General features: G+C 41.5%; 1 protein-coding gene across 3 annotated transcripts in view; it reads right to left on the bottom strand.

The window, feature by feature from the left end:
- The window catches only part of PLPPR1 (phospholipid phosphatase related 1), a 135102-nt gene that overhangs the window by 2635 nt on the left and 114009 nt on the right, over positions 1-18458 (bottom strand). For 2 of the 3 annotated variants that reach the window (XM_074855103.1, XM_074855104.1), the window contains exons 5-7: positions 9305-9555; positions 2926-3102; positions 885-1016 (exon numbers count right to left, since the gene is read on the bottom strand). In XM_074855103.1, the coding sequence (XP_074711204.1) occupies positions 885-1016; positions 2926-3102; positions 9305-9555 (560 nt within the window). The remainder of the gene's footprint in view (positions 1-884; positions 1017-2925; positions 3103-9304; positions 9556-18458) is intronic. The other variant, XM_074855105.1, reaches the window with a different exon arrangement.

Below are 18458 nucleotides of genomic sequence, written 5' to 3'. Positions count from 1 at the left end.
TTTTCAATTAAGCAAAGTATTTCCAGGCATTAGAAACAGTGTCTTTTCCATTTTTTAAATTCCTATTTTCAGTTTATTTGTCAAAAGGTTTAACAAGTCACTATTGATCTTGCCATACACCAGGTACACAGGAATGACAGGACATCTAATGAAGTAACAAATAAATTACACCTGGCCATTTCAGGTAACTGATAAACATCAGTTCCTCCTTGTTCCCAGAAATTCTTGGCAGGTGGCATTTGCTTGTCTGTTTAGAAAGGACTCAGTATGATTCAGTTACACTAACACAAGCCATTTGAAGTTAGTAGTTTAACAGAAATGCCATGAATAATGATGCTCCTGCTAGCCTATTTTTTTGGAAACTTGGAAGAACGCTATTAACTTCTCTTCTGATGACTTAGAGATAGAAAACAGTATGATTTCTTCTTCTTATAGAAGAAACTGAACAGTAATAAGGATAAAAAAACTAATCTCTATAATATTTTTCTGAACAGCATAGTTTATTCTCTGGGTTATGAATGTTAGAGTAAATCCTTAAGACATCCAAAAGCATTCCAAAGTGTAATTAGACAGATCTTTACTTTTCTCTCAGTCTTCTACTCTTCTAAGCGAAAGTTTGTTATCACAAATAATACGCAAAGGCATATGAAATCCTACTGCTTTAGCTTTGGATGTGCACAGGGGCAGAAGATCTACAGTATTTGGTAGTTTAAGGGATAAATGCCTTAAAACAAACTCTCCCCTGATGCAAATTCACTTTGTTCAATGGGCTTAATGTCAGGAATAAAACCAGCTTCCCATGTAGTTATATATTCAACTAGTTTTTCCTCTGCCATAACAGAAAATGTGTTTGATGCTGATCTGGGTGAGAGGCTTTACAGTACCTGTGCACTCAATGTCTCCAGAGGACTTTCCACTCTTGGAAAAGCCATTAGTGGCATTCCTCGTGGGTCTTCAGGCTTCGGTTTAGAAGTAGCTCCATGAGTGCCTTTAAAGTTATGGACAACACATATCCCCTGTGTAATACAGGAAGAAAAAAAAGTGAGGTTAGCATGTTCTGTCCCCAGGAAGAACTCACAGGAATTACCATCAGGGGTCTCACAACTGCCAGTTTTTGCAAAGAACATGGGGTTTGGTTCAAGGCATCATGTATCTCAGCCCTGGGCTACAGTGTGTTTACTGACATAGTTGGGTGTGGTGGAATACCTTGGTAAATGGATTCATCTGGCCTGTAATCTGAGGTGATGAACGGTTCTCAGCCTTTTTACATTTTATACAGCAGAGACTCCCATGTCTGCTTTATCATTACAGAACCATAGACTACCCTGATGATGGATTTTATTGGCCAAATACTCCCTTCAGACTCTGTCATTTCCAAACAGTGAAAACAGCTCACTGGATGGATGAATCTACCTCACATCTGGACGACATCAAGCTCACCTAGCACCATTCCTGAATACTTCCAGCACAACTGCGGTGGTGTTTATCCCACAAGCCCTTCCCTTGTGCATGACCAGACTTACGGCACGCATATGGTGATGCTAGTAAGAGCAAACATGCATAGCACTTTGGGACTTGGGAACACAGTGGAAAAAAAGACATACAGGAGCCGACACATCTGCTGTCAAGAGTGATTTCTGCAGCCAGCTCCTTGCAAGGAGCAGGCTGCGGCCTGGGTGAGTCTTGTGCTGGCAGCAGGAATCTCACAGCACCCCTCCCCTCCAAGCTCTGGGGAGACCCCTTCCACCACTCTGCAATTGGGCTTGTGACATTTGCAGGGTGGCAGAAGGTCTGCAAGGCCAAAATGTGGCTGGAAGCAGGCTGTCGCTACTAGAAAGAGCTACTGGGAGCGCAGAGATTGTCCTGACCAGACATACGGGGTGACTGCCTCTTATATTGTATGGGCTAGATTTAAACTGCCACTCCCAGTGGGAATCAGACAAATTACTTAAATTAAAGACAACGAGATTCAGGTCAGAGGTTGCGACATCATTTTATTTAAAGAGAACATGGGAATATGTGTTGGTATGGTTGATATGTGAAGGTTTGTTAGGTTTTTTTAAAGTACAGAATAAAAAAAAAAATCAGTGACAGAACAATCTAGATTTAAGGAATCTTTGAAACTTAATCCCTCCTGATTACAGGGATAAAGTGTCTGTTGCTATGCAGTAGATCGTTCTGAAGCATAATTTGATTAATAGAGCCTGGCACATATCTTGGTAACAGTGTGGGTAAATCTCAGCCAGAGATCTCTCACCAAACAAGCACTTAAACCACACAGCCAACAGCGGAACAAGTAGCATTTGAGGTCCAGAGAGATGCTGCTCCCAGATTCTGTGGGAAGGCCTTTGAGATATGTTAACACATTTGGTTATCCCTTGAGACGGTAATCAATTTCAGCTCAACTCCAAATGCTGCAAAGGGAGGTAGTTTTGTCTCCCAGGGAGTTTATCCTGACCTTCCTTTCTATTGCACTTCTTTTACGGTCTGAAACAAAATGGGGAACCAGGACCACTGCTTAGAGCCCCAGCCAACACCCTGTATCCTACATTTTTGCCAGATACCAGGCCAGACAGTGGGGTTTTGTAACACAGGGTTGTCAGAGAAGAAGTCTCAGGCATGCTCCCCTTTTGACATTAGTTGAAATCTACAGCATCTTTAAAGCATTTTCCAGGACAGGTCAAGTAAGAACATGTACAGAAATTAAAATAATCTTGAAATATACACAATGCACAAATGTCATCATATTAGCCTTATTAATTAGAATCAACCTGATTTTCTATTAGGATTTTCCCGATGATGGGGCTAGAATTAGTTCTTAGCAACTGGATTAACCAGCTGCAATAGGCCACAAGAGAACAGTAATTTTTATTTTTTTTTTAAACTGAGGTATTTTTGAAAGGAATGCAGGACTGATGGGCTTACCAGAAACAGAGCTACAGCACTCCCCAAGATGAAGCCTGCGATCACGTCTGAACAGTGGTTTCGATACTCAGAAACTCGATTTAGCCCAGTGAGGAATGCAGCACACAGGGTACCCAGACACAGCACAGGTTTGGCTAGCCTGCTACTCTTTGTTTTAATTGTGCTTGTGATGTACATCTGAAACAAAGGCAAGCCAAAAATGAAAAGAGACTCTGCCAGGAACACATCTTTTTCCACCCAGACAAAATCTAAATCAGCAAGGATATGAAAAAAACCATGATTCATTAAAAAAGCATTGGGAAATGGAGGAAGAGGCTTAAGGTAATTCAGAGAACACTTTTAAAAGAACAAAACAGATACTGTTAAGTGATGTTTCAGGATGTCAAATATCCCATCAACTGCATTTGCATACTGGACTTTTTCTGAGCTGGTATGTACAGGCTCAGTTTTACTGACTTCGTAACTAGTGCAAATACTTGCTCATATGCTAGCAAACATGTACACTCAGAGACTAAATGTTTGCAAAGGGAGTCAAGAATTTATGTTTATAACCCTGCAGAAACTGTAACGTGCACATGATCGAATGCTTAGCATCCACATGAACTAGCTGCTCCAATTTCTTACGTGGTGTTAAGTTTAAGAAACAGGGGACATTAAGAGAAACCATTCCAGACATTTTCTCTGCACGATGAAATGAAACACAGAATATGAGAGAGATTTCTTTCAAAACAAAGTTATTTCTGAAAATGTAATTCCAGAGCACGAAGTTTCACTGTGCTCCGAGTAATTTTTAATGAAGCCCATATGTTTTTGGCAGTTTGTATTTTATTTTAAATTCATTTTGACAGAGTGAAACCATGTGGGCCACAATTAGCAGCCACTCATTAATTCCAGAGCCACAAAATGACAAAGATCAAGCAAACCATGCCTGATGGCAAAACAATTCAGTAAAATCCTTTTCAGCAAGGAAGTATGGATGCCTGCAGGATTTCCAAAACTTTGATAAGCAAAGCAAATATGTCAAACACGTTTGCCAGAAATGTCTCCAGATGACACACTGCCTCCCATACATGAAACAGAATCAGGAAGATACATTTGAAAAATTAATTTGGTTCTCATTACCAATCAGGTGGTAAATGAACCTCATTCACATAGTGTAGATCTGATCCAGTGAAAGTACAAACACCTGTTCTGCTGGAGAATGGAAACATTACAAGCCATGGAAGTGTTTCTTCCACTGTTTAATATCAAAAGATGCATTTTTATTTGTAAAGAAAAAATGTTATCTTGTTGTAAAAACAGTAAAACCACCAAAGCTGAAAATATTTCCATTCTTGACCCTTCTTTAGTTGTCACAAATGGTAATATGGTTCAGTTACTCTTCTGAACAAAAGACTATAGAAGATCCTTATTGTTTTAATCACACTTGCAGTAACACCACAACTGGGATCTCTGATTGTGCTGTCTGCAGATCACAAACATCACCTTTCTCTAGGATGATTTCACTTCTGGGGAAGGGCACTGCTGAGCGCTTTGCCATGGGTGGCACTGAATTCAGAGCGGGACACTGCAGGACTGTGGAGACCCAGGAGAATTTTTCTTTGCTGCTGCTGCTGCAGCAGTGAAGGACACTGTGCTGGTTCACACCACCAGTCTCTGACCAAGACTACAATGGCTTGGCTGGGGTGAAGCTACCTCAGGATTTTCCTGTGCATGTGCTGAAGGAAGTCTGGAGAGGCCTGGCCTGGTGCTTCCAATTGCGATTACCAGCACAGCTTGCTTCACATTCGATCTATTTGGCAACCATGGGCAATTATTTTACTGTGTTTTAATGCTTGTCCCTTTCTTCATGAGCCAGGCATACAGAGGTCACTATGGTCTAGCACATAGTTTTGCAATCAAGAAGCACAAATTATAGCCATTCTCAAGGTTATTCTGTTCACTGCCTTTCAATTATTCCTTTATTCTGCTGCATTGTGTGTATTTTTTACTCTAACTTTCTCCCTGTCCATATTTCTTTTCCTTTCTTCCTGAGTGGGCCACAGAACGTCCCCTCCACCCCCCCAGCTGGCTTCCCCTCGCTGGCTGGTGTTAAAAACATTAGCCCTAAACCCATTACAATATGTAACTCTAGAAGAAGGATGCAGCAAACACCTCTTGGAAGGGAAAGGGACAGGCCAGAGAAGCTGACAAGGGGAAGGCAAATTTGACTGCCTCCAAACCTGTAGCTAGGCAAAGTTATACTTTCACCTGCCAAGAAACTGCAGTACTAGACTAACAGCTGAATGTGCCAGAGCTCTGCCTGGGGAAGTGAAGTCTTCTGCCCTTAACTGATGTGCTGCTGAGCACATCATTTAAAGGTGAATTCGATTTATGAACTGGAACGTTATGGTGTGTAATAGCACTGGGAATGGGGCTAAGCTACTCAACAGGTTCCTGCTTGCGTTGTTTTTCAAACTTAACACCCGACTGCAGCACATGCCTTGAAAAGACAGCTAGCAACTGAGCACTAGGCGGCAATCTCGCCCCAGTCTTTGCTGGCCGGTTGAGCTGCACCTGACTCACCAGAACAGGTTAAGGTTCTTCTTTGGAAACAACAGGAAAAAATGTCATTGCCACTGTGTGAATAATTACCACCCACCCTTTCACCCTATGCATTTCTTTTAGCAGAAGCCAATTCATGTGAGAAATGGGGAGCTGGACTGCTTTTCTGTTCCCCACCAAAGCACTGCTGCGGTTTACAGCATCCAAAGGAAAAGCACCACCTTTAAGAATGCAGTCCAGCTGCAAACCCTAGCCACAGAGAACAACACACACATGCTTGTTTTTTACAGGTATGAGATGAAGCTGGATCTTTGGCTTAGCAGCATGGGAGAGTTCTCCTTATTACAGATGGGAAGTATCAAATGTATTTGAAGTTTCATGCATCTTGGCAGGAAAACGTGAACTTGTAGTAAAGAGAACATTTCAGCAACGAGGGTGATTAACCACGTGAACAAATTGCCAGGGGGAAATCTGTTAAACCCTCATGAGGAGGGTTGAAAACAAGACAAACTCTTTTCCTAGGAGGTATGTTCCAGTTCATCCATAAATCACACACTGAGCTAAGAAATTAACTGGGAGAGCTTCTCCATTCTGGTCAAACTTCCCCGTCACTGCAGTCTGATCTTTATGGTCCTGGTCCCTAAAGCCAAGATATTTTTTAAGATTCTCACAATGTGTTTACCCTTTCACTTAGAGCATGTTTTCAAAGCTTTGTGTAAGAGCCCAAAATCTAAGTGAAAGTCACTTCCTACACACAGCAGGTGTTTTTGAATATTTCCCACAATGCTATATACAGGGTACATATATTTACAAAACTCGAAATGTCAAAACAGTTATTTGATGGGTGGGAGAGGGACGAAAGAAGTGAATATAAAAAGATGTGAAGAAAATAGAACAAATCAGATTAAAAAATAAACTACATATGCTTTAACTATACAAATTATCTATTCAGCTTCTTTACTGTGCTCTTATCAGTACACTCAAGCAGTGTATTTAGCAATGTGCAATGTGTGATAGTAGCATTCATCCTGTGTGTAATTCCTCTCCCATCTTTTTCAGACAGACAAAAGCATAGACAGCCAAGGAGGCTTTTCTGTTTGCAAGTTTAAAATAGACATACATATATATATATGCAAATATATGCATATATTTAGAATGTATGCTATATGTATGATGAGAAAGGCAAAGTGGAAGAAGTCTGTCTTGTCCTTTCAGCAGAAAGTGCGGAGATTTGTGATAGTTTATTTTCCTTGGAAAGTTCACCATTTCATACCAATACTGGAAAATTCTGTGTCCTACAAGCTTTAGAGACAACCTTTTCCTTTACCATAAATTTATATAGTAAGAGAGATGCAGAGCCTTTGACAATGATGTGTTTTGTAGAACACAATGCAGTCTCCTAGATGCTCAGTGCAGGTGCTTTAAGTGCCAAGGACTTGAATTTAATTGATGAGTCTGGTAGGTGTTACTGCAGAAATGGAAGAAATTATTGGTGGGATCACAGTGACCTGAGTTGCAGAAGGGATTTGCTGTAGTGTTCTCTGCAATTCAGAATTTCCCAAATGTTGACACTTTCATGTCCAAGTATATTGTGTCACTCTGAGTCAAGAAGCAACGCACCCAGGTGTAAACGACAGATGCCAGGTCATGATCTGGTCTGATGAGGTAGAGTCTTCTAACCAGAAAGAGGTGACAGAAAACATTACTTGTGGATGCTGCTAGGCACGAGCTTAGCTGAAGAATCCTAAAAACACTACTAGTCAATGTAAGTGATTAGTCGTATCTTTCAACTGTGGAGACCCTGTTGTGACTGTAAAACAATTCTCCTTTCTTTCACTCCAGAGGCAAACAGGAGGATCAGCAAGGATATCTACCTTGTCTCTAAAATAAGAGGTCCTCCAGTTGTGCTGGTGAAACACTTCAATTTTCCATGTTCAGACTGAACACTATGATCTGTTAGATGTCCTTGTCATTGACTCTCCCATGACCTTTCTCAGAAGAGCATGAAGTAACAGTTGTTTAAAGATGATGTATCTGGGATAACCATATGCAACATATGACTTTATCATCTGTTTTTTGATTTTTGCCAGGAACGTTAATGAATTAAGCAGTATTTCTAGCCTATCATTTTCCCTTGGGAAAGGTACTTAGAAGCATGTGTTTCTAACTGTACGGCAGCATGTGCTATGTACAGTGGCTGCCATCTCTTCCTGCAATACTTCTGGGAGACTAATAAAACTTAATTAGATGCCATTCTAACTTTTGTGCAAGTATGGAAGCCAGGTCTGCCGGCTGTTTTCTCTTTCCCCTACTTCAGGCATTCAAGATTCATCTCTGCTTGCAGAGATCATAAAAGTGATGCTTTGGGTTCTCCTCAGCTTCTTTGGCAGGTGACAAGAAAAAGTCTATTTCATTAAGCATAAAACCCAGATTATTAAAAAAAACTCAAAACACAAAGCCAAACCAATCACAGTGTGAGTACTGTCACTAGCAGACTAATGAACTAATCAGTGCAGAGACATCTGCAGAGGATACTCAAGGTTCAGTGATGGGAGGAGGTTCCCAGATCTCAACAGACATTTATACAATGACAGTGTCTCTGATGATTCCATTCTCCTGCCTTATGTTCAACCGGTTTCATTTTTCTTGCTCCATGGCTCAAATCTTCAGCTTTATGCAAAATAAAGCTATTACTAACCAAATACCCTGTGTTTTGTGTTCAGCAGCCCACCTTATCATGCATATTAGAATCAGCAAGACACTTCTCAAAACATTGTGCACAGCCCCATTATTAAGCAAAGCTAGATCTGAACACTGCATTTCTCAGGTAATGCTCATGTTATTCCCAGCTGACAGGCAGAGAAAAGACAAGTGAAAGTGACAACACCTTTAGTGCTAAAGGGTGTCTTCAAGCAGACAACTGGGCTAAATTTGGACTGAAATGCCTTAAGGGCAGAATTTTATGACCTTGTGGCTCAGAAGTAATTCCATGTCCTGGTTCCACATGGTATCTTCCTATGTGGGGAGAACTGCAAGCCCATCACAGGTACTCTTGGAAGACTAGGGCTCAGAAACACTGAACTACTGAGGACTTAAGCTGAGGAAGGAAAAGTATTATTCCCCTTCAATTGTAGAAATCAGTCCGTTTGTACATGACTTGCCTTCCTAGGAAACAACGAAAGTTGGGCACAGAAAGTCCATGAAAGGATGTAACTAGCTTAGGGCAGAACCAGGATCAAGACAGACAATTTCCTTCCTGACAGATAGCAGTGTCACTTTGTCAGGATGTCAGCTGAGGTTCATTTCTCTGTGATAACAGCAAAATTCTGGCACTGACTTCTATTACAACCTTCTTTGCACGGGGAATTCAGGTCCTAAACATGGGGAGCAAAATCCAGCCTAGTTCAGCCTCCCATTGGAATGGCGTAATTTACATTTTAAATGTTCAACAACCCATGGCATGTGAACAAAAGAAACAGCAGTGATCCAGGTGCCATTTAAGCATTAACTTCATTTTAATGCTCATGAGACAAGGGGCAGGGAGAAGAAGAGGCTGAATACATACTCAAAGGCCTCTGAGAAAACCAGCAGCAAAGACAAGATTAGGACCTCGTGCCTCCACATCATAAAGTGCTTTAAAAGCAATAAGCATTTGATTTGCTTATACTAGGATTGGTAAAACAGAGAGAGAAAGGGATTTTCTCCTACAGACGAAGAAATCCCTCCCCAGAACCATCCTCTTTTTCTTCAAAAACCCATTGTAAGAAAAACAGCCCCATCTAGATGCATGTACAGAAACCTCTCATACAAGTTAGCGATCATCACTGGCACTCACCGTGGCATATAAAGCTGAGTAGATGCTCAAAGCAGCATGTTTGGATGGAAAGGATCTCCTTGCCTTTTCAATCACCTCCACATCCCCAGTGCAGATGTTGCCATTATTTATGAACTGGTGGTGGGTGCGACAGTCGTTTCCTGTGTAGTTGGGTTTACATACAGTCAGGAAGTAGGGAGCCAAGTTCCCAGTCACAACCTGGCCAGCGTTTACAAATATGTCAGTGGCAAAAAGTCCAAATGCAAACACTCCTGTGATGAAAGGTTAAAAATAATGATTATTCAAACAGGTTTAAAAAAAATCTTGGTACCTGAAAGGAAGAGACATAACAACAGGTAAGGGACCAAACCCTGCAGTCATTACCTGGAAAAAGTCCCTGCTGACTCCAGCAGAGTCCTGCATCAAAGATATAACACAGAAGACTGCATGCTTAACTCTGACAGGTGCTTAACTCAGTAACTCCAGGAGGACTTAGAAACAGGCTGAAAACAATAGCCCAAGTAGTTTTGTGATTCAAGCTCTGAACAGAACTGTGAGCTATAGATTTCACTGAAAACTGCACCTATACTATGCCTGTAAAGTTTTCACTACGACAAAGGCTCACAGCTTGCATGTCACTCACATGAGTTGCTAAAACTGTTTATGTATTTTTTACCACATCTGGGTCAGAAAATGGTAATATAACTGCTCTGAACCTGAAAGAGCAGTGTAGTGCTGAGACACAACACTGCACTTAAGTATCTAGTGTCAAGTACCTTTTGGATTTTGACTATTCACCATCTGATGTTGAAAAATTAAGATCCTGAGCTAGCAATATTTGGTAGGTCCTTTGGGAAACATCCTGATGCTTTGGTCTGGAAGACATTTCCACACAACTGCAGTTCAGCTCATGTCCCTGGGAGCACGTACCCACAAATGCTGTAGCAGCAAGCATTCACTTGAATGCAGGAACATTTTCAGGGTTGTGGAGCATATGTTGCTCAATACTGCAGTTGTCATATCCTCCACTGAGTCCCCATGAGTGTTACCAATACCCGCTACAGCTGTTATGATCATATATGAGGATCTTTTACTTGCATGTACTGCCTACATATCAAAGGAACATCAGGTTTGCAGAAATGCCAAATGCAAATGTTTCAAAAGACTAAATCAGCTCCCCTTTCCCCTTCCCATCACTAAGGTGGATTAAAGTGTCAAAAAAATTTAGAACAAATGAATATTTACTTTTGGTGCAGGAATGTTGAAGAGCATATATTTTTGCTTTCTCCCTCCTGTAGCTCTGTAAGCAAAAGTCATTTAAATTATAAATTAGCTAAGATTGCTATGTATTTAAATATGACCAAGAGCTGGAGCTCCAGGGAAAACACCTTAGGAGTGCTGTGATAAAATCTTAAGAGCTGGCACCACCATGGTTATAACAACTTCATTGCTCATCTGACCCGAGTTTAAAAAAACAAGAAAAAAAGACTGCTATAGTCTGAGAAACAAAAAATACCTGGGAGTCAGCAATATAATGCAGCAGAAGATGCTTCACATCAAATTATCAAGAATCAAGGATTGTTCTGCAGGTATTGTCACCCACCATGCAGCTAATAGAAAGCAGAAGGGCTACAGCTGACAGAGTTAGGTCCTTCTAAACATTCTGGCCCTATCTGCACACTTGTACACACAGTAACACAAAATAAAACCCATAACTAGAATTGGATTCATTGTATGAGCATCAATGGCGGCTTGCCAGTGCCACTCGCTCAGAGAGATGGTGTGCTGTGACTGATACAGCTGTGCTGTCACACAAATTCCTCACTGGGGTACTGATGGGAAGAGTCCTCTCCTTGGGTGGCAGCCTAGAGTGGCTGCAGGAGCGCAGAGCAGTTTGTCCTTACCACACTTCCCCAAGGTTAGGAAGGAGTGTTACCACAGTGGAGATGATTTCGGGGACTGAGTTTATTACTATTCTTTACATGAGTTTATTATCATTCATTATTAATGAACTGATGTGTGATCATGGATTTATAAAGCCAGTGGTGGTCAAAGAAGGAGGTTGCCTTCCTGTGGTTCTAGACTGCAGGACTGGCTCCTGTCTCTTTACTGGTATGACAGTCTTCCTCCCATTTATCCTGCTAAGTGTCTGTGTTTAAAAGGGAAATGAAGAGAGCACTGACACCACTCTCTTATTTCCTTTATCCCTCTGGTAATATCTTAAATCCATGGTTTTCCACCGGCAGTAGGAACTCCTCATCTACATTAGCCACTGCAAAAGTAAGTTCAAAGGAAAAAGGCAGCCTGGTGAAACAGCAAGTTATGCCAAGTTACGTTTTATATATGGCTCTTTGGTCAAATTCTTAAATTTTTTTGGCACAGCTTGAATTAAACAGCATCTTTTTGATGCACTGTGCAAATCACAGAGAATGCAGTGAGGATTATTACCCAGCCTTTATAATACTTAGAGGAAACCTAAGAGCCAGGCAGTCTGGCCCTTGGTCTTGATCGCTTAAGTACATGCCAAGAACTGAGGTGTTTCAGAAAAATCTCCACATCTGATGATTTCTTTTGGTCCAGATGGGTGAGCAAGAGTCTTAAGTGAGTACCTGCAAAAAGTAGTACTTGAACTCCTTGGAATATTGCCTTATAAGTCATTACAGTCATTACTCAAAAGGATGAGAAAAAATCCTTTTCCTTCAGGAAGAATGAACACTACTTCCTGACCCTGCAAGGCACATCATGGAGAGCTCTTGAGAGTTGCTATTCCCAAATTTTAGACAGGCAAATAGGGTTTTTCTCCCTCCCTGACTCTGTAACTAGAGTTGCTGGGAAGAGATGGCGTTTTAAGAATAGTAGCCTAAATGGGCTTTCCACAAAACAAGTAGAAAGTTATAGTTACTTCACTTAGATTTTGTAAGGAAAGGGAATCAAACTCCAGATGCTCTTTTGGTGATGTAAAGGATAAGTACTCTTCTCATACTATCTCCATGGGATCTTTTGGATTTGGTTGCTAAACTTGAGCCTTTTTCCCCTCTTGCTTTTTCTTCATGTATACAGAATGAAGCACTTTTTTGCACTTTGATAGTGGAGCAAAGAATTAAGCAAAACCAAAAACCTGAAACTCTCTTGGTATGTTTTCCTTGATTTTTCTTATCTTGCCAACCATGCTCTCTGCTTATTCTCTCCTTGTTTTCCTCAAGCCCTCAGCAGCTGTCTCTTTCTAAGATTCTCCCCTCCTGAGTTTAGTGGGGATCTTGAATGTTGGGCTTTGTCTTAAATCCCTCCCTGGTTCTTTGTCCACAGGAAGCAGAACCAAAATTTCTTCTTGCTTCCTGGCCCAGGAATTAATTCTGCACATTGGTAGACATTTGTTTTTGTGGCAAAGGGCTGCCTCTCAACTTGCTCCAGAGTACGTCAAGTTCTTTATTGCAGACTAGATTGGTGAAACCTGCTATATTCCCTATATTTAGAAAATCAATTCCTTTATCAGTGAAAAAAAGCTGGCTTAGCTTGGAAACATCAGACTTTGATATATGTTGCAATTTGTTCCATCTACCTCTTATCTTTTATAGCTGCTTCTATAGACATTTATTCTGAAGATTTTCAGGTCAAACAAGTGGTGCACGATTGCTTTGGAGCAGTTTTTCTGTCTAAAATATTGGTGCTGCACTGCTATTCTTTAGTCACATCATCTCTCCTCCCTCGTCTCCCCACCCCTCCCAGCAGTTTTATTACAAATTTCTGGTGCCAAAATTTACCACTTAGGTGCTGAACCTTTGAGAAACCAGAGTGGTTGTTTCTTGGGCCTCTGCCCCTTCTCCCTGTCTCCCAACTTTAGTACTCACAGACTTTTTATTCACCATATTTTCCACATATCCTTATTCCTTATTCCCCACATTCAGCATGTATTTTTATTCACCACGTCTTGTGGTAATTTCCTGTTCGGTAGTTTGTTAACATCTTGCCATCTTGCATTTGCTTTCATGTTCTACTTTATCATTTGTATTGAAAATAGAAGTTATAAATTATTTTAGCATTATTTTGTGAATGGTTTCAGTCAAGGATTTAGTCTGTTTATATACAGCTGCTACCATATCCCCAGGATCCCTGGATTCAGACCTCCCTGACTCAGTTTGGCAGGGTGACTAGAGTGTGTATTGTGTTGCATTTCATTATATTAGGTTTCTAATCAACGTGATTAATTTGTATACCTGCAAAGCCCTGATAACATGCAAGTAGCCTCTCTCCAGTTCAGATATTTAGAAATGCAATGTGGTTCATGAATTCGTTACCAGTGGCTTCTACTTTGGACCTGCATAATTTGTAGTTAACAAATGGCACAGATCAGCTTCTGCTGACAGCTTAATTTAAAGCATGGTGACACCTCACAGTGGGCAGCTAAATAATGAAATTAGGGCTTTATTTCAGCAAATTAAGGCTTTAGTTCAGCAAATAAAGGTTTACAAGATTTATACACATACTGAGTTTATTGTAATCGGATAGATACAGAGCTCTGATGTTGATTCCCTAGGCAGCTGCAGGACATAGTCTGCCTGACCTTATCCTTCTGTCTGCCTTGGATCTGAAGTTCACTGTGAAACTATGCATGTTCTGTTATTAACTGGCTGCCTTTAAGCAGGGCTAAAGCTGTGTTTGGGTGTGTTGCCTCTAATCTAAACTGCTGCAGCAGCTTAAACTACTGTAGGACTCCTTTGTTATAGCTGAAGAACCTCCACAATGAGAAACAGGTCACTGTGTTGGGGACAAATCAAACCTTACTGTTCCCTTTTATGCCAGGCTCTCAGCTGGCTGTTGTCTAGATGAAAACTGATAGTTGTGAAGCAGCAAGGACAAAACAAATCCTGTGTCTGTGGGGAGGAGTCCTGAGGCTTCAGAGTACTTTTGCACTGGGAACTGAATTTCTTCTTGCATGCTCAGACCGCATGTCTTCCTTCTTATGTCTTGAGGGAACACTGTCTAGGCAGGACACTCACAGGTGAAGCAGGCAGACTCAAGAGGCAGTAGATGCCTAGAGCAGTGAACCTCGTGGGGTCTTCACTAGGAGATCAAAGCCAACCCTGGGATCAGATTATGAGTGCTGGGAAGAAGCTTGCTGTTGAGCCTGTTCCTGATGTCATGGCAACAGACAATAAATTTCCCTGCAACTCCCATCTCTCTAGTTCTAAAATGGATTAATGATACAGATCTCCTTTAACAGCACCCTTCAAGATATAATGATGAAGGGTGGTTTAGCAGAGTCTGAGTCACAGAACTATAAATGTATGGCTTTATTTGATACACAGGACCATTAGAGCAAAACTTCAGAGATGGGCTGAGGATCAGCATTTCCATAGAGCCATGACTCCTTTCAGGGCCTCCCTCCACTGAAACTCTAATCTTTAAAAAACATAGCAGGTGGAAAAGGGATTGGGAGAGTGTGAGTGTTCATGTATAATATGAACGTTTTCCAAACAAATTAGATTGAGTATGACAAAATCACATAATTGACTGGGCACTGGGAGAGAGAGGAGTGCCTAAATAAATGCACTGGGTAGAAGACAAGATGATATGTTACCAAAGAGCACAGCTATGATGTCTCATGAGCCCTTCAAGGCATTGTTTCTTTTGTCACTTAAGGGTTTCATGGTTTTTCTCTAATGAAGCCTTCTACCACCTCATTCCCACTTCCACCCATGGGTTTCTCACTTCTCTCTTCCCTATGTCTTTTCAGCTGCTCTTCTACAACTCCCAAGGGGGTTTTTTTAAATTTTTTTTCTGTTTTTTTTGTTGTTGTTTTGTTCCAAATCGGTGGCATGTTAAATGTCTGTAACAGAGTTTCTATGGAGTTAACAAGCAGTCACTGATACTAGACAGATTCAGGGTGGAAGAAAAGAGAGCTTGAGCATGAGTTGCAGGGAGAAGACAGGGTTCTACTGAGGTTACAGTGAGCGAGGAGAGCTGGATTCTTCTTCAGGGCAGATGTCTATGTTACCAAAAGCAACAGACAGAGCTGGAGGTGGCAACACTGATGAACAGCCAAACAAGGAGCTCAGCAGGAGAAAGACTGTTAGAGTAGCATGTGAGTGACAGCCCAGAAATTATGGGTTTGTTCTTGAAGGACTTTTTGGCAGCAATTTAGGGGGAGGTGTAAGTGGAGAAATTAAAACTGAAGCATTCGAAGTTGAAGCTGCTGAAGATGTAGATTCTTCTGCCAAGGCAAGTGTTAGTTCAGGTGAGATGGAGCTGGAAGGACTTAAGGTTCATGTTGTCTGTCTTCAGTATTTTTGAACAGGACTTGCTTTGTTTGTTCTTTTCTTGGTTTGCACATTTAGTTTGCCTAAGGTCTTTCTCACTGGAGGTAAAGATATGTTCAAATCCGATCCTCAGTTCCTCCTTCTTGGACTCTGGGGAAGCTAAACAGACTAGCAGCAAGTATAGTGTACTCTCTATCTCTGGCCTAAATTAGTCTCTCTCCCAGTTAATTCTGCTTACTGCTTTGCCTTCTAGCCTCTTCTTTCTCGCTGCTCCTGACACACAAAACAGAGCTGAGAGCCAGGACAGTAACAAAAAGCCAGGAAGCCTTTCCAGAAATAGCTTCTGCTCCTTCTTTAAGGCTTTTTTGTGCTGCCAGACTATGTGACACATGTGGATGAGAGGAAGGAGTGGCTTTATGTAAGTGAAATTAACTTCTGTCCATCCTTTCTGCTAGTAACCAACTGTAGAGGCTGTAGGTCTTCTTCCCATGTGGCTTGCACTGTTTACATCTTTTCTCAGCATATGCTAAGTTTTGGACTCAAGTTCACTCCCAGGCTCTTTAGGCTGGAGTAAGCACAGTAAGATAAAGCTCTTTCTTAGGCAGGATGACATCATCTCCCATTATACCTCAGCATCAAAGTCTGGAAGAGGTACATGTTCTTCCATTCTCTCTGTGGCATCACGGACTTCAGCTCTATGACCCTGAAGAGCAAGGGCTAGTTGCCCTTTCCGTGAAGCCTTTCACCAGCAATTTGTCTGCCTCTAAAAACCTGGCAGTCACATCACTGCATTCTCATGTTCTGGTCAGTTAGCTTAGCTGTGGTAGGTCATTGAACAAATCCATTGAACAGATGGATTCCTGAGGTACAAAAACCATCAGGGGACTCTCCACCACTACCCGGGCTCACTGGTGTTACAGCCTTTAAATCAATTACAGCCAACCCTATCTCAAAGTCTCCAGAGACTAGATGATATGTAATCAGTTTGTAGCCATTAAATTCTTGCTAGCTGAATTCATTGCTGCACATAGCTATGATTTTCATAAGGCATAGTTTGGCAGAACTGCAAAGAGGGGAATTACAGTGATCAATATACATCACAGTCAGAGCATGATAAAGTTTTCAACCATGACTTGTTTTGCAGAGTACTGCAGCCCTCAGCAGTTGAGTCTGGGCCAGCACTTCCAGTGCCACCAAATAATGAGAAAGTGTATGTTGAAACAGCAGCAAACTTCTTTACAACAAGCCAGACTGCTTGCTGGGATATCTTGGAAGACAACCTACTTAATCAACTTATGGCCCTAAAGTTTAGCAAGAGGAGACACATGCAAGGAAATCCATGTATGAGCAACCTTAGTCTCTCCAGAGTCAAGCATCCAGGTAGCCTCTTTTTGAAGTAAGCTGCTGTATGGAACTAACTTCCCTGATCATCCAGCATGGGTTACAGCTGCTCAGTCCATGTCATGCTTTCAAAATACAGGTGGAATGTCAGTGAAAAACATGCAGTTATTTTCAGTTCCTTTCATAAATTATTTCAGTCACTTTCCAACAAACTCCATTTCTCTCATTTTACTGTTGAGGAAGGAGGTTTCAGAAGAAAAACAAGCAAACAATCAGTGTAGTTTAAGATGAGACAAACACTTTAAGCCATTTCTAATAATGGTAACTTCATTTTTCTCAGGAAATAAAATATAGCTGCAAAGCCAAGATTGATTTCTCTATCAGGGCTCATATCCTACTGCTCTCTGAGAGTCCACTCCACCATTGCTACCCTCTTCTCTTCCACCAGAGGAGAAACAATAGGATGAATGTTTAAGAATTAGGCTAACTATAAGAAAACACACAGAGCAAGTGCTTAGCCTTCATGGTCTAAGCTCTTTTAGTGCTGACCCCGCAGGCAAGAGTATTTGATTAGGACTTTGCAACATGCTGAATGTGCTGAAACAGTCAAACAGCCCCGAGTGGCCCAGTGGACTCCAATATGGTGCTTCTCTCTTAATGGCAGTTTACTATTCATCAATATATCCTAGAGGTTATGTGAAGTTTAAGGGTATTTTGCTTTTAACTGCATTCCCTTGTCTTTTGTTTGCATAAGCAGCACACAGGCCAGGCCTGAGGAATGAACCACAGGTGGTTTGTCTCCACCCCCAGTGTGGCAGAAGGTAAAAAAGCATTTCATTTCTTAACTTCCATGCATAAAGCAGGAGGCACAGAGAGAGCAGAGGGAGAAAGAAAACCAGGGCTCTTCCTTCTTTCCAGCACGTAATTGCTGCTGATGAAAACCTTAACACAGGGTAAGACTTTCAACTCCATACTCTGAGCAAGTATCCCTGCCTGGAGCTAGGGCTGTGCTCCATGGATTCAATACAACCCTTGCCACAGTCACAGCATATATTTTTCTTCCAGATAAAGCTCAGAAATTCAGCAGTGACAGGGAAGAAGCGATCCAAATATTTTCAGCTTTTTTCCTCATTGTTTCTTTTAACTCAGACTGTGAATTCAGACCCAGCTCTCTGTAAGATGCAGTGTGTAACTTTACCTCTAAGAGTATACAGGGAGGGAGGTGCTCTGTGGCAAATCCCTTCTTGGGCAGTGGCCCATGCCAGCAGCAACACAAACCATCTCATTCCATGCATGAACTTGGGACTTCTCATGAACGAGTAAGAAGGAGGGAAGCTAGAGCCCCTTGCACATGCAGTTCAGAGCTGCCTTCTTCTTACTGTGCTGCTGCAAGGAAGGAGTAAGTGAGCAACCAGTCCTTCTTATCTCTAAACACAGGGGTGCAGTTTGGGTAACCTTAAATGATTGTGAATTGGAAAGCCTTCAGAGGACAACCAGATTCTGTGTCAGTGCCAAAGCAGCAATGTTGTTCCTCTTTCTGTTCCAAAATAACCATGGGACAGTCCCCTCAGTAAAGT

Source organism: Strix uralensis, chromosome Z (assembly GCF_047716275.1).
Source record: "Strix uralensis isolate ZFMK-TIS-50842 chromosome Z, bStrUra1, whole genome shotgun sequence".
In the NCBI taxonomy this organism is placed as follows: domain Eukaryota; kingdom Metazoa; phylum Chordata; class Aves; order Strigiformes; family Strigidae; genus Strix; species Strix uralensis.
This window is presented reverse-complemented; position numbering and strand designations above follow the sequence as displayed.